Source organism: Euphorbia lathyris, chromosome 3, assembly GCF_963576675.1.
Source record: "Euphorbia lathyris chromosome 3, ddEupLath1.1, whole genome shotgun sequence".
In the NCBI taxonomy this organism is placed as follows: domain Eukaryota; kingdom Viridiplantae; phylum Streptophyta; class Magnoliopsida; order Malpighiales; family Euphorbiaceae; genus Euphorbia; species Euphorbia lathyris.
In genome coordinates, this window is record NC_088912.1 from 33074614 (window position 1) to 33094819 (window position 20206).

General features: G+C 38.8%; 1 protein-coding gene and 2 long non-coding RNA genes across 3 annotated transcripts; 2 read left to right on the forward strand and 1 right to left on the reverse strand.

Annotated features, from left to right (window-relative positions):
* The first annotated feature begins 1471 nt into the window (after positions 1 to 1471).
* Positions 1472 to 2002, forward strand: LOC136222437 (uncharacterized). The gene is made up of 3 exons (XR_010685643.1): positions 1472 to 1517; positions 1603 to 1785; positions 1865 to 2002. It is a non-coding gene; the product is annotated as an uncharacterized lncRNA (long non-coding RNA).
* Positions 2003 to 14175: 12173 nt separating this feature from the next.
* LOC136222278 (uncharacterized) lies at positions 14176 to 14891 on the forward strand. Its single transcript, XR_010685583.1, has 3 exons — positions 14176 to 14413; positions 14499 to 14595; positions 14778 to 14891. It is a non-coding gene; the product is annotated as an uncharacterized lncRNA (long non-coding RNA).
* A 1685-nt stretch (positions 14892 to 16576) lies between these two features.
* Positions 16577 to 20092, reverse strand: LOC136221813 (monofunctional riboflavin biosynthesis protein RIBA 3, chloroplastic). The gene is made up of 5 exons (XM_066009245.1): positions 19953 to 20092; positions 19607 to 19868; positions 19291 to 19512; positions 18871 to 19196; positions 16577 to 17301 (listed from the first exon to the last, which is right to left on the reverse strand). The coding sequence occupies exons 1-5, from the start codon at positions 20006 to 20008 to the stop codon at positions 16668 to 16670; spliced, it is 1500 nt and encodes a 499-aa protein (XP_065865317.1). The 5' UTR covers positions 20009 to 20092; the 3' UTR covers positions 16577 to 16667.
* Positions 20093 to 20206: the final 114 nt, after the last annotated feature.

Sequence of the window (20206 nt, forward strand, 5' to 3'; positions counted from 1 at the left end):
AAGCCTCCCCTAAATGGTCTTTTAAGTTCTTTAGGACTTCTCAGCTTCCTCGCATGCTATTAGCATTTATTGCACCTGACAGGCACCTTTATCTAGGCCAATGACGTTTTTACAGGTGGCAGTTCTCGACACGGATTTCGAAACTATTTAATCATTTCACTAAATAGAAAAGGCTTTCCTTTCAACTTCTTTCATCTTCGTTTTTGCTCTCTACGATTTTCTTCAATTATCTACAAAAGTTTGATCTCTCTCTACCTTTCGATTTTTTTATGTAAGTTCATCTTTCTACTGTAATCTTTCCATTCTTTCCTGAGTTTTTGTTTATTGAATGCTTCTTTCATCTTCTACTTCTTCTTCCGAGAGAACTTCGAGTTTGAACTTAAACTCTTCCTTGGTGCCTTCTTCATTTCGTATTCCTATTGCGACCATGAAGGCCCAAAACCCTACCTCTGGAGAAGAAGCAAGTTCTTCTGCCCCTAAAAAGAAAGGGGAAAACCCCCCTAAAATGGAGGTGACCTCTTCTAGTTTTAGCTTTACCCTCCTGATAACTCTTCAATTTCTATATCCTTGGCTCCGAGCAGCTTCTTGCTTGGTTCCTACACCTTATCAGAGACCTGCGTCCCCTCCTAGGGGTTATTTCGCAGTCTATCAAAGCCACGTTGAAAGGGGCTTTAGTTATCCGGTTCCCAAGATGGTTGGGGATATTCTTGAATTTTTCTATATCCCTATTTGCCAATTGCATCCAAACGGTTGGTTAGACTTAATATTAGATACTTACTTGGCGGCAAATCTGGGCTTAATTCTGAGCCCTCGCATTTTCCGAACTCTTCACACCATGTCCAAGCGTGGGGTGGAAAGACACATTACCTTTTCCAAATTGAAAGGGTATTCATCTTTTTATAGTAAGATGTCGAACGTCCATCGTTGGGAGCAAAGATTTTTCTTTGTGAAGATAGTGGAAGGCGTACCTCTCGGGTTTCCTGCCAGATGGAACTATAAACCAAAAGAGAAGGCGAATCAGAAGTTTTACCTTACCCAGGAGGAGAAGAATACTCTACGGATTCTTCAGTCTCTCAAGCACGACTTTTGGACGTATGACCAAGCTTTGACCATTATGAAGTCTGGCGAACCCCTGGCGACGATACGGGACGGAGAGATCCGATACAATAATTTCTACGCTTTTGAAGGTATCTTTTGCCTTTTTTCTGATTCACCTTATTAACCTGTTTTTGTCCTTCGCCCCTTCTTGCAGGGGGAAAATTAATGCCAAGGATGTTATTGCAGAGAGGCGGAAACTTCAGGCAGCTCTGGTCGCCTAGGAGAAGGTGAACGCTATGCTTAGCAAGAAGGACGGGAAGCATCCTGCGACCTCTGGTGCCCAAACCCCTCTTTCTTCGAAAAAGGCTAGGGCGGACGGTCCTCCTCAGGAGCAAGTTTCACAAGCCGGCAAATCGGATCAACAAATGATTCCGGCGAAGACTTCTAAGGTCTCCTTATTCTCCTCTTCCTTTTCTCAGGTATGCCTTTATTTTTGATGTGTTTTTGTAAAGAATATTTAGGATTTACCTTTGTCTTAGCTTTGCTTTTCGTTCAAATTTTCAGTCTTCAAAGCCCGACCTTAGGGGTTACTGGTTATCCAAGCATGGTCTTGGGTTGGTCTTGGCTTCGGAGCATATAATGCATGACATTGAGGAAGCTATCGGCAAGCTTCCTGTTGTTTTGGAGACGAGGGCCAAGTACAAGACCCTAACCCACCTTAAGATGATCAAGCGGCGATCTTTAGCGGTATGTGACATTTTTGCTCCTGGTATCTTTCATACTTTCCTTCCCTAACTCACTCCCTTTTTTTTACTATTTGTTTTAGACCATTGATCACTGTAATGCTGTGGAGGCGGACATCGCTAGGAACGCAGTGAAGGAAGCCTGTCTTTAGGAGCTGGAAGATGAAGTCTCCTTTGCCAAGTCTAATGCTCAGGTGGCAAATGCTTTAGCGAATGGCTTAAAGGAGAAGCTTGCTGATCTGGAGAAGAAGCTAGAGGTGAAGACCTTAGAGGCTACCAATTTGTCTAAGGAGTTGAAGGCGGAGCAAGAGAGGCGAGAGAAGGATTGGGATCGGCTAGAGGGAGCTTGCGGACTCCGTGCCTACTATTATGGCGAACGTATCCTGGCGGCTCTTCTGAAAGATTTTCCAGACGCTGGCATCGACGATCCCCAAGTGGAAGTGCCTTCCGAGAATGAAGCAGTTTACTATGCTTCTTTAGAGGATGCCAGGGCGGTCATTTTTAAAGAAGCTTTTGCCCCTCCCACCATACCAAAGAAGAGTGGAGAGATCATCGACCTGGAAGACGTTGTTCAGGACACGGAGGATGCCTTGGAGGATGGTGATGCTGCACCTGGTGAGGATCTCCCTAAGGCGGGTGAATCAGTGGAAGGTCCACATACCCTTGGTCCTGAACTTACGCCGAAGCCCATTGAAGCTAACCTGGGCGCCTCTCCTCCTGATGAAAATGTTGATGACCTTACTGTTTAAGGTCTTTTTTTTGATGTAAAAATGCTACAATATCATTTTGCACATTTCTCAATATTTATTTTGCTCCTCTCTAAGGAGTTTTTTGCCTTTGGATGCATGCCTTTTACTTTAAGCATTCACTTAGTTATATGCTTTTCGGGAGAGACATAAGTGTCTAGACTTATTCTCTGAACTGCTTCTTTAAGTATTTCAAACTTGTTTCACCATATCAATCTTTCAAGTACTTAAACTTTTCCACCATATTCCGGGGTAGGTGGTCAGCCGTCCCCTAGTAAGCTTGCGATAAGCTTTTAAGGATTTCCTTTGTGCAAGATGAATCCGCCCATTAATAGGATATCTAAATGACCACTTTAACAAAAGTGTCTATCCGTTGCGGGACATTTATAATTTTGGATCCGCACTATGAAGGGACTTTTAAAAGATTCTTTCACGGGGAAGAGAATCTGCCCTGATATGGAGGGACTTTGTAAAAATCTCCTCACGGGAGAAACAATGGAGAATCTGCCCCGTTGCGAAGGGAGAACTTGCCTAAAAAGTCTCTTCACAAGAGATACAATGGTGATCATAAGTGGAGAATCTATGCCTTCCCTCTTAGTTAGAAGACATTTATGTATTATGTGCTAAAAAGAAACGTACGAGCAAAAAAAAAAAATCAATTTCAATAACAATTCATTTATTGAGCAAGAAATGGCTTGCCTTTATTACAATGATGAATAGCCTCTCTTATGAGCCTCATTAAAACCTTATAACAAGAAAAAACCCATTGGGAAAAAATCTTATTCTAAGGAAAAAGAGTACTCAAGGCCCTTTTCCTTCTACTTCTGAAAGTATTTGCGGAGATTCTGGATGTTCCAAGTTCTTGGTATCTCTATTCCATCCATCTCCTCAAGCTTGAAGGTGGCGGCTCCAATTTTAACCGCTACATGGTACGGTCCCATCCAGGTTACGCCTAGCTTGCCTTTTCTATCTGCCGACTGGATTTTATCCGCCTTCTTCAAGACTAAATCCCCTTTATTTAGCTCCATTAGGCGAGCGTTTTTGTTGTGGTAGAAGGCGATTCGCTGTTTATAGGCAGAAATTCTAGTAGAAGATTTATCCCTCTTCATTTCAAGATCATCCAGGCTTTGTCTAAGCCTTTCTTCATTCTGTTGCTCGCAATAAAAGGAGACTCGCCCACTAGGATTTTTTATTTCAATGGGGAGAACTGCCTCGACTCTATAAGTAAGGGAGAACGGAGTTTCTCTGGTCGCCACCCTGGGGGTTGTACGGTACGCCCATAAGACTGACATTAACTCATCCACCCATCATTTATTCTTTTCTCCTAATCTTTTCTTAATCCCATTGACAAGCGTATGATTTGCAACCTCGGTCATCCCGTTTGATTGCGGATAATAAACGGAGGTGAAGTTGTTGGTGATTCCCCAATCTGAGCAGTATTTCTTGAATTCTTCACAATTGAACTGCGTCCCATTATCTGTGACAATTGTATGAGTTACGCCAAATCTTCCAATAATGTTGTCATGGAGGAAATCTATCATTCGTCTGACAGTGATAATTGAAACGGGTTCGGGCTCCGCCCATTTGGTGAAATGATCTACCACTACTATCACGAACTTGTATTGTCTCTTAGTAGGCGGGAAGGGTCCTACTATATCAATGCCCTAGGTGGCGAATGGCCAGCCTTCTACGATTGGTCTTTGAAGCGCCTTGTATACATGTGTCTCATTTGCGGGAATTTGACAATTGTGGCATTCTTCCACCATTTTCTTAGCATCTTTCTCCGATGTGGGCCAATAATATCCTACTAACCTTGTTTTTCTAAAGATCGTAGCATACGCCTCGTGTGCTCCACATATTCCTTCGTGCAATTCCCAGAGAACATCTTGTCCCTCTTCTGTAGTTATACATTTTAACCAAGGCTGGCTAAAGGATTTTTTGTATAACTGATCCTCCATAATAGCATGATAAGCGGCCTTCTTGACCACCTTCCTGGCTTGATTTTTGTCTTCAGGCAGAATTCCTTCCTCCAGGTATTTCACTATGGCGGTTCTCCAATCATTCTGAGCCAACTGGATGATCGCCACTTCTTCTTTATCAAATGCCGGTCTCGTTTTGATTGAAAACAGACATGTGAGGTCTTGCCACTGACTTTTGGTGGAGGCTGCTTTGGCTAGGTGATCCGCCTCCGTATTTGATTCTTGCGGGATATGTACTATTTCCCACTTTACATCTTTGCCCTCCAGTATAGATAGGATTCGCTTTGCTTCCTCCACATATTTTACCAAGGTTTCATCTTTGACATGGAAATTCTTTGTTACCTGGTTCACCATCAGTTTTGAATCGCTGTATATTACTATATGCTCTGGCACAACTTCCTTCAACAGTTGTAATCCGAGGATTAGGGCTTCGTACTCTGCCGCGTTGTTAGTTGTGGTGAAATCTAATTTGGCTGCATAGCAGATTCAGACATATTCTAACCCCTTTATTACTATTCCCGCTCCTGCTCCTTCTTCTGAAGAGGCTCCATCTGTATGCATTGTCCATTCCTCTTTTCTGACTTTTGGCGAGCTTGTGAATTCCTCGGTGAATTCGTTAACAAAATCCGCCAAAACCTGGCTTTTCAATGCTACCCTTCCCTCGTACCGAATGTCAAACTCACCTAGCCGTATGGACCACTCCATCAACCTGCCAGATGTTTCTGGCCACTGCAACACCTTCCTCATTGGTATACTTGTTCGTACTATGATGGTGTGTGCTTGAAAATACGGACGCAGGCGGATGGAAGTGACTACTACCGCCAATGCCATTTTGTCTAGCTTTGAATATCTTGTCTCAGCATCTTTCAACACCTTGCTCACATAATATATAGGATATTGTTGTCCTTCTTCCTCCCTGATTATGACCGTACATATCGCTTTCTCTGTAACCGAGGAGTATAAATAAAGGTCCTCACCTTTAGTTGGTCTACTCATCAGCGGTGGTTTAGACAGGAACTCCTTTATTCCTTTGAAGGCTTGTTGGCGATCATCATTCCATTCGAAGGATTTTTGCTTCTTGATCACTTCATAGAAGGGGAGGCATCGCCTAGCGGAGCAAGATATGAATCTTCCCAGAGCAATGATCCGCCCGTTCAGGCGCTGCACCTCTCGAAGGTTCTTTGGTGGCTTCTAACACCGCCTTTACTTTTTCAGGGTTGGCCGTGACTCCTTGGCGATTAATGATATAGCCCAGAAATTTGCCAGATGTGGCACCAAACGTACATTTTTCCGGGTTAAGCTTAATATTATGAATTTTTAATACATCAAGTACCTCTTTGATGTCCGTCGCATGTTCCTTCATGGTTTTGCTTTTGATGATCATGTCATCAATGTATATGGAGAAGTTATCACCCTTCTTATCCTCGAAGATCTTGTTCATCATGCGCTGATATGTGGCCCCTGCATTTTTTAAGCCAAAAGGCATCACCTTAAAACAATATGTCGCCTGATGTGTGATAAATGATGTCTTGATTCTGTCCTCAGGATGTATAGGTATTTGGTGATAGTTGCATTTCACATCTGTGAAAGAGTAGACCTCGTGCCCTGCCGTTCCATCCGCCAAGATGTCAATACATGGTAGAGGATAATTGTCCTTCGGGCACGCCTTGTTTAAGTCCGTGAAGTCGACACACATTCTGTATGCTCTGCCAGCTTTCTTAACTAGAACCACATTCGCCAGCCATTCAGTATAAATTACTTCTTCTATCGCATCCGCCTTTTTGAGTTTTGCGATCTCTTCCTCTATCGCCTTCTGTCTCTCTGGCCCATGATTTCTTCTTTTTTGTGTGACCGGTGTAACTTCATCCATTGTATTGAGTTTGTGAGTAATGAGGTCTGGGCTTACTCCTCTTAGTATTTCACTATCACCGGCAAAAACCTCCTGGCATTCAATGAGTGTTTGCATAATTGCCTCTTTGATCTCTAGGTGCAGCCCCTTTGCAATTTTCACTCTTTTTCCTTCGGAGATAAGGCATGTCTCTGTCTCTCCTAGAGCGGCTGTGTTCATATTCTCCTCTTCTTCTTGTTCATCGTTATCTTCTTGTGGGCGTATGGTTAGAGACGCCATATAGGTTTCTTGAGCCGTTTTTTGGCTCCCTTTGACCATTATCCCGCCTTTTTCAGTTGGCACGTACATAGTTAAATGGCGTACCGATATTAGGGCGGCAGCTTCTGAGAGGAAAGGTCTTCCTAAGATAACATTATACGCCAGCCGGCCATCTAGGATGGTGAATTCTTGCTCTCCCTTCCAAGTCTGGTTTCCGTCCGTGATCTCACATTCCAGCATTACCTGTCCCTTGGTTTGGACAGTGTGCCCGGTCACCCCTAGGATGTCCACAATAGTAGCTTCAACCTGCATTGGATCTATTTTCAACTTGGCGAATGCGCTTCTTGTGATCACATTGCACGAGCTCCCGGTGTCAATCATGACACGCTTTGTATCCCATCCTTCAATGTTCATCATGATTACTAATGCATCGACGTGAGGACCATTAGTGGATCCAACTTCGGTGAAAGGTTTATTGAGAGCCACCTTATCAGAATCCTGCATCCTTGCTTTTTTAGCAAGTGGTTGATATCCGAGTCCACCTGCAATAACGTTGATCACTCCCTTGCCTTTGCCTTTGCCTTTGCCACCTTCTTTTTCTTTTCCTTCATTTTGTTCATTTTGAACGAACCTGTCAAGCACTCCTCATTCAATTAATTTCTCAATCTCTTTATCCAGCGCGAGGCATCTATTAGTGTCATGGCCCTGCCTCCTATGGAATTTGCAATATGCCTTTGTGTTTTTTCCCATCGAGATGTGCTGTTCGCCTTTGAAATCAGGGTATGTGATGTCTCTTTTGAATCTACTCTTCTCTAGCCATAATAAGACCTCATTCTTAGGAGCGTTAAGAGGCGTGAAATAAGATCCACCTTTGGAGGGACGCTTGCTTCTTTGATCCATCCACTTGCTATCAACCCATCTGTTATCACGTCTACTGGGCCTGGCATCCGCCCATCTGTTCTCGCACCTGCTAGATCCGCCATGGTCTCTCCTTTCTGGTGAATTATGGCCTGACGATTCATTGTTTCTGTTGATGTCATCAATCTCCATAAATCTTTTGCAGCGTTCAACTAATTCCACCATTGTTTTTGGTTTATGGATAACCAATTTTTCCTGCAATCGTTTACACCTCGTGTTTTTTTATTATGGCCTCTACCGCCATATTTACACCAACGTCTGTTATATCCGTACACAAGTCATTGAATCGATTGATGTAGGTTCTCAATGGTTCGCCTTCCTTATGCTTTAGATCATATAGTGTTCTGCTAGACACCTTGCAGGGGATACTACCTGCAAATTTCGCACAAAATTCTCGGCTTAATTCTTCCCAGCTATTTATGGATCCAGCCACTAGGGATTCGAACCATCCATAGGCTGATCCGCTCAATATTGTAGAAAACATTCTACAAAGGATCCCTTCATTTGCTCCCCCTAGGTCCATCAGTTCCCTGTATTTTCTTACGTGCGCTTTAGGGTTTTCTGCTTTCTTGTACTGTGGCAAGTTGGAGGTTTTGTAGCGTCCATCTGTTTTGAATCCCATAATATAGGTGGTGAAAGGCGAATGCCTATTTACTTGATGGGCATATCGTTCTTCATTCTGTTTTTGCTTTCGGGATTCCTCTTGGAATCGCGCCTCTACCGCCGTCGTAAACCTGTCTGGAGAAAGGGATCCGCCATCTCGACCCTTATTGTTGTTTTCTTGTGGTCTGGGCGAACGTTTGTGACGTGATCTCAATTTATCCCTTGGTTCAGAATTATTCATTGCTGGACCTGTATTAGCGGCGCCTCCTTAGGGTTGTTGTTGCGCAAGCACCCTTCTAGCCCACTCTGTTACATCGTTTCTATTGAGGATATCGCGCGCCTTATCAGCCGATTCGTTGCCTAGTTCCCACCGAATAGATTCCACCATCTGGTCAAGAAATGACTCGGGAGACCATTCATGTGAAGGTTGCACCGTGCCGTCAGGATGTGGTACAATTTGTTCCAGGGGACTATCATTGAGGTCCTCGTTGGTAGGGACATTCCCAGTGGGATTATTTGAAGACATGTTTGAATGTTCGTCATGTAACCCTATTAATATTAGGATTCCACGATCACCGCACCAATTGATATTATGTAGATTTAGCAGCACCGTAAAGCGTCCTTGGGAGGCACCGTTGGGATCGGCCGGGGGCACTCTGATGCCTAAGTCAGTAAACTTCTTAAGAGAATAAACTGTAATGACAAAGCAGAGCTAAGAAGAGTGTGTAAGTGTACCTCTGTTGTCATGTTAGAAGGGTATTTATACAAGTTTGAGTGATAACTGTAATAACCTTCTCTTTAATGTCCCTTTAATGAAGAGTAATGCTCTTTCAATGTAGTTTAACTCCATCCTTTAACCTCCGAGTTTTGGCAGGTTCTGAGCTATCATTAATGCTAGTTAAATGATAGTGAGTTACGCGGTATAATCCTCTGCTTCTTCTAGAGGGGGATTGCCATATGAGGCGAATCCCCTTTTTGCCCCTCTTGGACGGATCTTTGTAAGTATCCCTGGCACGACACCGTATTTCCAACTAAGGCGGATCATAAGTGGAGCTCTACGAGATGACATCGTATTCATGTTATGTGCTATGTGGCAGATCGTAAGAAGGAATGTTCAAGACGACACCGTATCTTTATCTGTACGCCATATATCTTGGAGGCGGACTTTTTCTCCCTTTAAGCCCTCTTCGCTGGGGAATATCTCCAGCTTAGTCCTTCATGTTTCATAGCGGATGTTATCAAATCATTACATGGCTACAAACGGTGTGAGAAGTTAGTGTTCATATCCTGATTTTTTTTGCCATCATTTAGCCTTTGTAAATTTGTTGATCTTACCTTTTCTAACATATACCTTTCTTCACACACCAGATGTTGAAATATCAAACATGGGTTCCCCCAAATGCACTTGCCCATTTCGTGGAGTATTGTTTTAGAGGGAAGAAGATATTAAATCCACAACATGTCACCTAAATCCTAAATATAATCGTTGCTGCAAAAAAGGCATTATAAATTACCCACTTATCAAGATCCACACCTAAAGTTCTTGATGATCTTTTGCATCAAAATGGAAACTACAAAAAAATAAAATTCATGGAAAACATCCGCATATATAACTCGATGTTTGCTTTCACATCCCTCGGTGCTAAAATTGATCATAGCATAAATAAAACATCTGGCCCGTATGTTTTCAGAATTTCCGGTCAAAACCATCATCTGATTGGCTCATTATTACCTCCCCCAACTCAAAAGCCTAAATTTGCCCAGCTTTATGTCTACGACACCACAAATGAAATTCTTAATAGAATATCTTCTTTTATTGATAATGCATCAGAAAAGACTATCGATCAAGACGTCATTCAAAAACTTATTGAGATGTTTGATGAACATAATCAACTTACTAAGGCCTTTAGGATGATTCGGGATAAATTCAATGAAGAAAACATGCAACCTTTAAAATTACGTTTGGTTGCTAAACGCCCTTCTGATAGCAAGCAATATGCGGCACCTCAAGCACCTGAAATAGCTAGTTTAGTTGTTGGTGGTTTTGATTATTATGACATGAGCAGAGATATAATTGTCCAACAATAAGATAACTCTTTAAAACGAATAAGTATATTGCATCCAAGTTTGATGTCCATGCAATACCCGCTCTTATTTCCACATGGTGAGGATGGTTATACTCCTGATATCAATTATGTTGAATCTGTAAGCAATAAAACTCTGAAAACAAAACATGTCACCATGCATGAATATTATGCTGATCACCTGTATCCTCGACCTGCAGAGAATTCAACTTTATTTAGAGGCGGTCGTTTATTTCAAAAATTCGTTGTCGATTCTTACACATGTGTAGAACAAGAAAGATTAGATTTTATACGTCGAAATCAGACATCTCTTAGGTCTGAATTATATTCAGATTTACACGATGCTTTTTTCAAGGGTGATGCTGACGGCTCAAACTTGTGTAAAAATATTATATTACCTTCAACCTATATATACAGGAGGCCCTAGATATATGTTAGAACATTACCACGACACTATGGCTATATGTAAATTTTATGGCAACCCAAATTTGTTTCTAACTTTTACTTGCAACCCATTATGGTTAGAAATAACTGAAACCTTGCGCCTCTCCTACAGCCAACGGCCAGAAGACAGACCCGATATAGTTGTTCGAGTCTTCAAAATGAAAGTTGATAGCCTCATAGAAGACCTTAGAAATAAGGAATTTTTTGGAAAAACAATTGCTTTATTATACACAGTCGAATTCCAAAAGAGAGGTTTACCTCATATACATTTTTTGGTATGGCTTGAGAGGAAAAACAAGCATTTAACAACAAATGAAATTGATTCTTTCATTAGTGCTGAATTACCATGCCCAAGAAGCAATCCTTTAGGATTCAAAGTTCATGATAAACGGACCATGCAGCGCGCTAAATACTCGAAGCCCTTGCATGCGTGACAATAAATGTTCAAAATTTTACCCTAAAAAGTTTCAGGCCACTACAGTGATAGATGAGAATGGATTTGCTTCTTACAAACGAAGAGACAACGTTCTTTTGAAAAGAATGGAATGTGTATAGATAATCGTTTTGTTGTTCCGCATAATAGAGATTTGATTGTTCGGTACCAGGCTCACTTGAATGTAGAATCATGTTGTTACTCTACTATGGTTAAATATTTATTCAAATACATTAACAAAGGGACTGCTAGAGTCCGTGTTGCTGTTGAACAAACTGACACAAACGTAAACAGTGAATCCAATTTTGAAGCTCCTTCTCGAAACGAAATTAAAACGTACTTAGATTGTCATTACATATCTTCTTGCGAAGCATGTTGGCGATTATTTGAGTTCCCTATACATCAGAGAGAACCATCTATAGAACGTTTGGTTGTTCATCTGCCTAATAATAATGTTGTACTATACAATGAGTATAATACACTAGACATGATACTTCATTATTCTGAAGTGCACAAAATGATGCTTACTGAATGGATGGTTACAAACAACAACAACATTCATGCACGTACCCTTACATATGTTGAGTTTCTTACAAAATGGATATGGGATTCGAGAAGTAAAGTTTAGAGAATTCGTAAAAAGGGTTTGTCGTTGGGAAGAATGCCTTACGTGCATCCAAATTCAGGCGAACTATACTACCTAAGGATGCTTCTTAATATTGTTAGGGGTCCTACAAGTTTTAAAGCAATTAGAACTCTCAATGATGTCACATATGACACATTTCAATCTACATGTCAGGCACCAGGTTTATTAGGAAATGATCAAGAATGGTTTGATGCTTTGAACGAATGTGCTTTTACAAGCTCTTAAAAACAAATGCGTCGTTTATTTGTGGTCATTGTACTTTTTTGTGATGTAGCCGATCCAACTAAATTGTTCGATCACTTTCTTGAAAACTTCAGCGAAGACATAGAATATGAACTTCGACAACGCCTCCAATTGCCAACTTCTTTTCCAACAAGTTCAAATGTGAAAAATTGTGTTTTACTGGAGCTTGAGAAACTATTTAATCGAAATGGATATTCGATGTCAGATTATAATTTGCCTATGCCTTCTACAGAAACTGACAATTCACTCCAGAATCGCTTATTACATGAAAAATTAAGCTACGACGTGCACCAATTGAAAGAACAACATGAACAAATGGCCTCAAGCCTTAATAACGAACAAAAACATGTTTATGATATAGTTGTAGCCTCTGCTGCTAAAGTAGAAGGATAGCAAATTTTCTTATACGGTCATGGTGGAACTGGAAAAACATACATATACGAAATAATAATTGCAAAGCTTAGATCCGAGTATAAGATTGTTTTGGTAGTGGCTTCTTCGGGTATTTCAGCATTATTCCTGCTAGGAGGTAGAACTGCCCATTCGAGGTTCAAAATACCACTTGAACTTACAGCTTTCTCTACATATAATATAAAAAAAAAGGAACAAAGCTTGCTGAACTAATTCAACAATGTTCACTTATTATTTGGGACGAGGCTCCAATGAACCATCGATTTTGCTTCGAAGCTGTGGACAGATCATTGAAAGACATTTTATCTACTGATGCAGCAACCAAAGAAGACTTATTATTTGGGGGGGAAACCATTATATTGGGCGGTGATTTCAGGCAGATATTACCGGTGATACCTAACGGTTCAAAAGAAGATATTTTAAATGCGTCTATAACAAACTCTTATTTCTGGAAAATCTTTCAAATATTTACATTGAAAACTAATATGAGATTACGAGGGAATCAGACTAATTTTTCCTATGCCGGTTATACAAACTTTGGAGAATGGCTATTTGCATTAGGCAACGGCGAGAGTAATGGAAAAAAACGAACCCATAGACAATGAACTTGATTGGATCGACATCCCATATGAACTATTAGTTATGCCGACCCAGGATCCTATGTTAACTATAATCGAAGAAACATATCCACAGGATTTTACTTACTTAAAAGAAAGAGCAATAGTAACTCCAAGAAATGAAATTGCAAACAAAATAAATGATTTCATTCTTAATTTAGTTCCTAGTCCAAATCAAACTTACTATAGTAGCTAGAGATTCAATATGCAAGACAACTGCAAATATCGACGAGTTGCAGACATTATACCCTGTCGATTTTCTTAATTCTATTAACCCATATGGTTTTCCGAAGCATGAACTCTGTCTGAAAATTAACACTCTAATCATGCTTTTACGCAATATTAACCCATCAAATGGTCTTTGTAATGGGACAAGGTTGGTCGTAATAAAATTAAGGAGTAGAATTATTGAAGCTCAAATTTTAGCAGGTTCTTCTATTGGTGAAAGAGTCTTCATTCCTAGAATAACACTTAACTACATCGAGAAAAAATTTCCTTTTACTTTGCAGCGCCGACAGTTCCCTGTTAGAATATGCTACTGTATGACTATTAATAAAAGCCAAGGACAAACTCTTCATCGGATTGGACTCTTTTTAAATGAACCTGTCTTCACACATGGGCAGTTGTACGTCGCCTTATCTAGGGTGACAAACTTAGCTGGAATTCGGGTTGTTATTGAAAATTCTTCCGCGAAACAAAATGAAAGTTTGTTTGGCTTAATGAAAAACGTTATTTATCGTGAAATTTTCTAATAATTAACTGTTGTTTAAGTTTTTGTCTTAGCCTCAATTGCTTTCTTCAACTTGCTCTTCTTATAGTACTTGCACTTTTCTTTAAACGTATATTTACTCGAGCAACCACTACATATATGTTGTTAGTCTAATTCTTCGTGTTGTTTTTTCCCCAGCTTTGGCAATGTCTTACACGTCAATTTCAAGCATCAATAAAGACAGCAAAAACATTCGGATCAAGGTGCGGCTCACAAGATGTTGGGACTTTGTCAACCCAAGAAAGGGTGGCCAAATTTTCAGCTTTGATCTACTCCTCATCGATGCACAGGTTTTCTGCTATAATTTTTTCTTTCTAATTATTTATGCATATAAAACTAATTTATAGAATTTTCTTAGGGCGACATGATACAAGGAACAATTTCTAATGAAATATCTGCGAGGTTTCGTGAATTATTGGTTGAAGGCACTATCTACCATATATCTGGATTTAGTGTGATCCCCGCTCAAAGTAGTTACAAACCCACAGGCCATCCTTTTCGTCTGAGACTTCCATGCAACACGTACATTAAGAAATTAGAAGACCAGGACTCTACAATTCCATATGACAAGTTTAAGTTCTTAACCTTTGATTCTATCGAGGAACGAGTTGGTCTAATTGACTATCTATGCGGTACTCTTCTTAGCTCTAGACTAGATAATTTTTTTATAAGTTGATTTTTTTCTTTATTCTAATTATCAAATTCCATAATTGTCAGACACTTTTGGGCTGGTTATCGACGTTGGACCTCTTGAACAAGTTCGAGCTCTCGATCAAATAAAGAAGAAACGTGATGCGGTTCTACAAAATAGCAAGTATGCATATATATTCTACTTTCCATCTACATGTTAGCTATAATTACCATGTTAAACAAATACACACCTGGATATAGATAATTCATTTCATTTTTTTCCTCGCTTGAAATCACGTTTATTATTCAACAACAGTCAAACAACTACACCATAATTTTTTTTTTGCTGTTTGTTTTTTTCCTTAGTGGACAAGAGCTGAAACTCACATTTTGGGAAGGAATAGCTTTACATTTTCCTGAAGATGAGCTAATTTCACTCGCCAAGGATGGTCCCATTATTATAGCTTTTGTCGCAATGATTTCCAAGCCTTTTGATGGTACTAAATGTACTTTGGCTTTACATTATTCCGTTGCTCGCAGAGTATAACTAAAACTAACATTATCATGCTTTGTAGATGCTTTTACACATAACAGTACTTCAGCACCAAATTCTATGTGAATCCGCAAATTCGAGAAATTGAAGCTTTTTCTCAAGGGTATTTTTACTGGGTTTTTATTTTTGTAAAACAAACCTGTACAATTTTCTTAAGGGGTACACTAACACATGCAAGTCTTACTTCTCAGGTTGCATGCGCCTTTTCCTCAACTTAGGAAACATGAAAACAAATCCCTTGCAGTTGTTGATATTGAAACAAAGAAAGACGTGAATAGGAAAACCATTTCAGAACTCTTGCAAGTTGATATCTATACTGATAGGGTTTGCTTCCTATTCTAATGTTTTTTCCCAAATATTTTACTGTATTAGTAGTCAGAAGGGGTTATATAGCAACTTATATTATTTGGTGTTTATATAGGACATGAAATTTACTTACAAAGCAACAATCAAAGAAATTGACCCTTTTGAAGTTTGGTGGTACCGAGCCTATCCTCGGTGCAAAAGTAGCGTATAAAATTTCGAAGACAAAATTTGGTGCAAGAATTGTAGATTTATCAATGAACTTCCATTGACATGGCACGCTTCTTACCCTAGCAAACAAATATATAGTTTAGAGAAAGAAAAAAAATATGTTTTTTTTCCTTTCAGGTATAGGGTCAGGCTAATTGTTGAAGACGTTACGGGTAATGCATCTTTCGTGCTCTTCGGTCACATGGCAGCTGATCTAATTGGCATACCTGCAAGTTCCTTGGCCGCCGCTTTTAAAGAAAGACATGAAATCCCACTTTCAATTAGTAAGCTTTATGGTATGGAAAGAATCTTTCAGGTGCAAGTCAGCAGCATGGTCCAAGACTCGTCCAATATTACATTTAAAGTGGTCTACATTTTCAAAGATAGCTTCTTAACTCCCAAAAAAGAGCCTATAAGTCCCATTTCAGCATCTTCAACACATTTAACGTCACCCATATCTTCGCGCTCTGCTTCACAACCTGTTCGTAGGGTAATTGAGTTTAAAGAAGCTGCAACTAAGGAAAGCGAGTCAGATCTCGAGCCACCTAAGAAAAAGAAACGCACCAAGTAGGGTTTTTTCTCACAATACTCATTTTCTTCTTTTGCTCATGCACTTCTTCTTAAATGTTTGTTTTCTCCACTTTTGCAGAGCATCCTCTTCCTTATCCAAACAAACCTAAACAACAACCGACCTCCCTTTTGTGTCTCGACTATAACGGTAACTTATTTTTCGTTCCTTTCATCTTAATATATAATTTCCTTCATTTCATATAACAATGTATCTATATTAACTTTATTTTTTTTCCTCTTTATAGGTTACACCAGGACACTAGCATTCCATGCGGCTAAATAAAGTTATATGTTGGATGTGTTGTTTACAACTTTAATTTCTTTCTTTATTGTTGATCTAAAGTTATGTAAGCTTTATGGATTAGACCATTACTAATTTACTATCCTTGCAAACTTTAAAATATTAGCTTTCCTTCTATTATTAGTTGTTTCATCTAAAGTTTTTATTTCAATTATCTTTGATTGAGAACGGGGAAGGCTTTTTTCCTTAATTTTGTACAAATCTATGTACACCTTGAAATCTTGAATAAATAAATAAAAAATAACTTATTGGGTATTAATATCTGTTCATTTGGTATACGATATACATTTGTGACCTGAAATGTACAAGAAACAACAAGTCATTGATTCTTCTGAATATCAGAAGCATAAATATGACCCATTTTAACACGTTTAGTTTCCAAATACCTCTTATTTTCTTCAGTAATTGCTGTCAAAACCGGAACTCTTCCAATCACAGCCAATCCATACCCTTTCAACCCAGTAAACTTCGCCGGATTATTCGTCATCAGCCTCATAGTCCGTACCCCAATGTCCCTCAAAATCTGTGCACCAATCCCATACTCACGAGCATCAACAGCTAAACCGAGTTCAATATTAGCATCAACAGTATCATGACCTTCATCCTGTAAATTATATGCTCTAAGTTTATGTCCGAGTCCTATTCCTCTTCCTTCATGTCCTCTCAGATAAACTACTACTCCTCTTCCTTTTTTATTTATCAATTCCATTGCTAGATCTAATTGGTTGCCGCAATCGCATCGGCCTGACCCGAATATGTCTCCTGTTAAACATTCTGAATGTACTCTTACTAGTACGTCTTCTCCGTCTCCGATTTCCCCCTTTACTACTGCTATGTGCTCTGTTCCGTCCAGTTTTGAAGTGTAGCAGTATGCTTCGAAGTCGCCCCATTTTGTTGTTGGTAGACGGGATACTGCTCTTCTTTCTACTAATGTTTCCCTCTTTCTCCGGTATCTTAAATGTGCAATGCAACCAAATTAATAAACTGCACCAAATATAAGAGCTAAATGTACAAAACTGAACTAATTATGGTTAGCTTGAGTGATTAAGAATCTTGGATCGTTTAAACTAAAAGTTTTTATGTTTGAGCCTTAGCGTAGGTAGAAAATTTAATTGGAAAAGAATACGCTAATGAACATTGAAATGAATAATAAGATAAATTATATAAAATATTTTCCGGTTATGTTTCTAGAATATTTTTGTTAGCCAATTCAAAAAGTAAACATATATTGGTTGGGCTGAAGAAAAATTTCCTCTACCCAAAACAAAACAGTCCATTTTTCCCCTTGGGACAAAAAGAAAGAAAAAAAAATGTTTTTTTTGGTACAATTAGGTCCTGTTTGTTGTTAGTATTAACTGTTCATGGTTTGTTGTTGATAATAGATAGATAGTAGATATTTAGTTGATTCTACTAAATGTAGCTGTTTTAAAATTTTATCAAACATTTTTTTATCTTCTGTTTAGAATTAAAAGGCAAAAATTAGTTTCAAAAAATGAAAACAAACGGACATTTAGTATCTCGTAAATGAAGACAGGAGAGTGGGCACTTGGCAAGGACGGAAACCACAACTATAAAAGATAGTCCCGACAATTAGAAGTACATTGCCAACCTTGTGCCTCATGCTTCCATCCCTAGGTCGAAGTAAGAGTTTTGTTTTAAGCGTTTTATTACACGAGTCTAAAATTGTATAATATATCGTTATTTGGACCCAAAATTACTCCAAATTGAAAACGTTAAAGAGAAAACTTTACTGTTTTTTTTTCATTAAGAGTATATTTTTACTTCTTACGAAACATTATGGATAAATTTAAACTTTGTCCTCTAATTAAATTGATAAAAAAAATCAATTTTGTTTGCAAACTTTGTTCTTAAGATTAATTTGGTCTAAAATGAATTTCAGCTATTAATTTAGTTTACAAGTTAGTTTTTTTTTTCAAATTTATCAAAAGAAAGTAATGCATGCCAATTTATGATTGGTGGATTTTGAGACACGTCAAAATATAAAAAAGATTTAGGGTAGTCTGGAAGAAATACGTCCGATCAATCAATTAATACCACACGTATAATTTTTTTTTTACACCTATCATCTCACATATAGTGGTATGTAAAACAATTTTCATTGATTTGATATATTATCCCGTCATTGTCCTAAAATTTCTCCAAAATATAATGTTAAAAAAGTGCCAAATTTAAAGTTCACCAAATTAGCTCTTCAGAAAACTTCTACTGTTCGGGTGTAATACATTCGACCAATCAAAAGAAAGATGAATATTAATTCATAGAAGATGATTGGTGTTAAAAAAATAAACATCTACAAGTGAACTATTTTGATTGGCCGAGTGTAATACACCGAGGGTACAGTATAATTTCTCGGCTCTTCGTCCTATTATAGTGATTGAATGTGAGATACTTGAAGTTTAGATATGAAATTGACATATTGAGCCAAATGAAAATGACCAGAATTTGCAATTTGTGAAGAAAATAAAAATGTCAACTCAATTAAACTTGAAGGACATGTTTACCTGATCAAATCAGTTATTGAGACAAGTGGTATGGTATGATCCAATCCCAACTTTCTCAAAGCAGGAAGAGAAGCCATAGAACCATCCTCCGGATCAACCACAGCAGAAAGCATAGAAAATGGTGGCAAACCAGCCAACATTACCAAATCAACAGAAGCTTCAGTATGTCCAGCTCTCCTCAAAACCCCACCCTTCCGATACTTCAGTGGAAAAACATGCCCTGGCCTTCTAAAATCTTCGGCCTTCGCTTCCCCACTCGCCAGACTAACCACAGTCTTCGCCCTGTCCGCTGCCGATACTCCCGTTGATGTCCCACTCTTCGCATCCTAACTGCGTGTCAGAGATTATAATAAAAGCTATTATCGAGCGTATATCGAATGGACTGATTAAAAGAGTAGTACTAGTTTGAGAATTGAGTACCACAGTGATGGTAAATGTTGGGGCTGAAGAGTCTTCATCTTCAGTCTCTGGTGACATTAATGGAAGCTTTAGCCTTGTAAGATGTTCATCTTTCATTCCAACAGAAACAATGCCTGATCCATGTTTAATCATAAATGCAACATGCTTTGTACTTGTTAGAGATGCTGCCATTACTAGATTTCCTTCTATTTCTCCATTTTCATCATCTACAACTATCACAAACTGTACCATTTCATCCCCAATTTAATTACACAATTTTGAATTGAAATACACCAAATTAAAAGATCAAAGTTGAATTTGGAAAGTGTTAATTAACCTTTCCTTGGCGTAGAGTACTGAGAGCCTGATCAATTGAAGAGTAGCCAGGAGATGGGCAATCAGGATCACCTTCAGCATCACTAACAAAGAAATCAATAGTTTCACTATTAATTTCAGCATCAACACTCCCAAATGAACCATTTTGATCAAACATATTTCCAGTGACTCTCATTGCCAAACATGTTGAACTTGAAATCAACAGCTTTTGTCTCAATAACCCAATTCCTGAACCATGGGGAGCTGTAAAAACCCGGTGAAATCTGAAACAGAAAAACAATTATCTTTTAGAAACACAAAATCAAATTCAGTGTTACGTATGGTGAAGAACAAATGAAAAATGAAACCTTGAATTGATGAAGATATGGGAAGAAGAAAGGTGAGGAAACAAGCAAGAGTCCATGGAAAGAACAATGGTTGAAGAAAAACACACCTCTAGTTTTGGATTGTGTTATGTAAGAGATTTTGTTTTTGTTTTTGTTTTTTTCTTTCCTGTAATGTTAATGAATGGAAACTTTATCCATAACTTTTATTTTAACTCATTCACTATCAACTACCTTGTCTTTGTTATGTTATTAATAAATTTTAATTATTTTGTTAA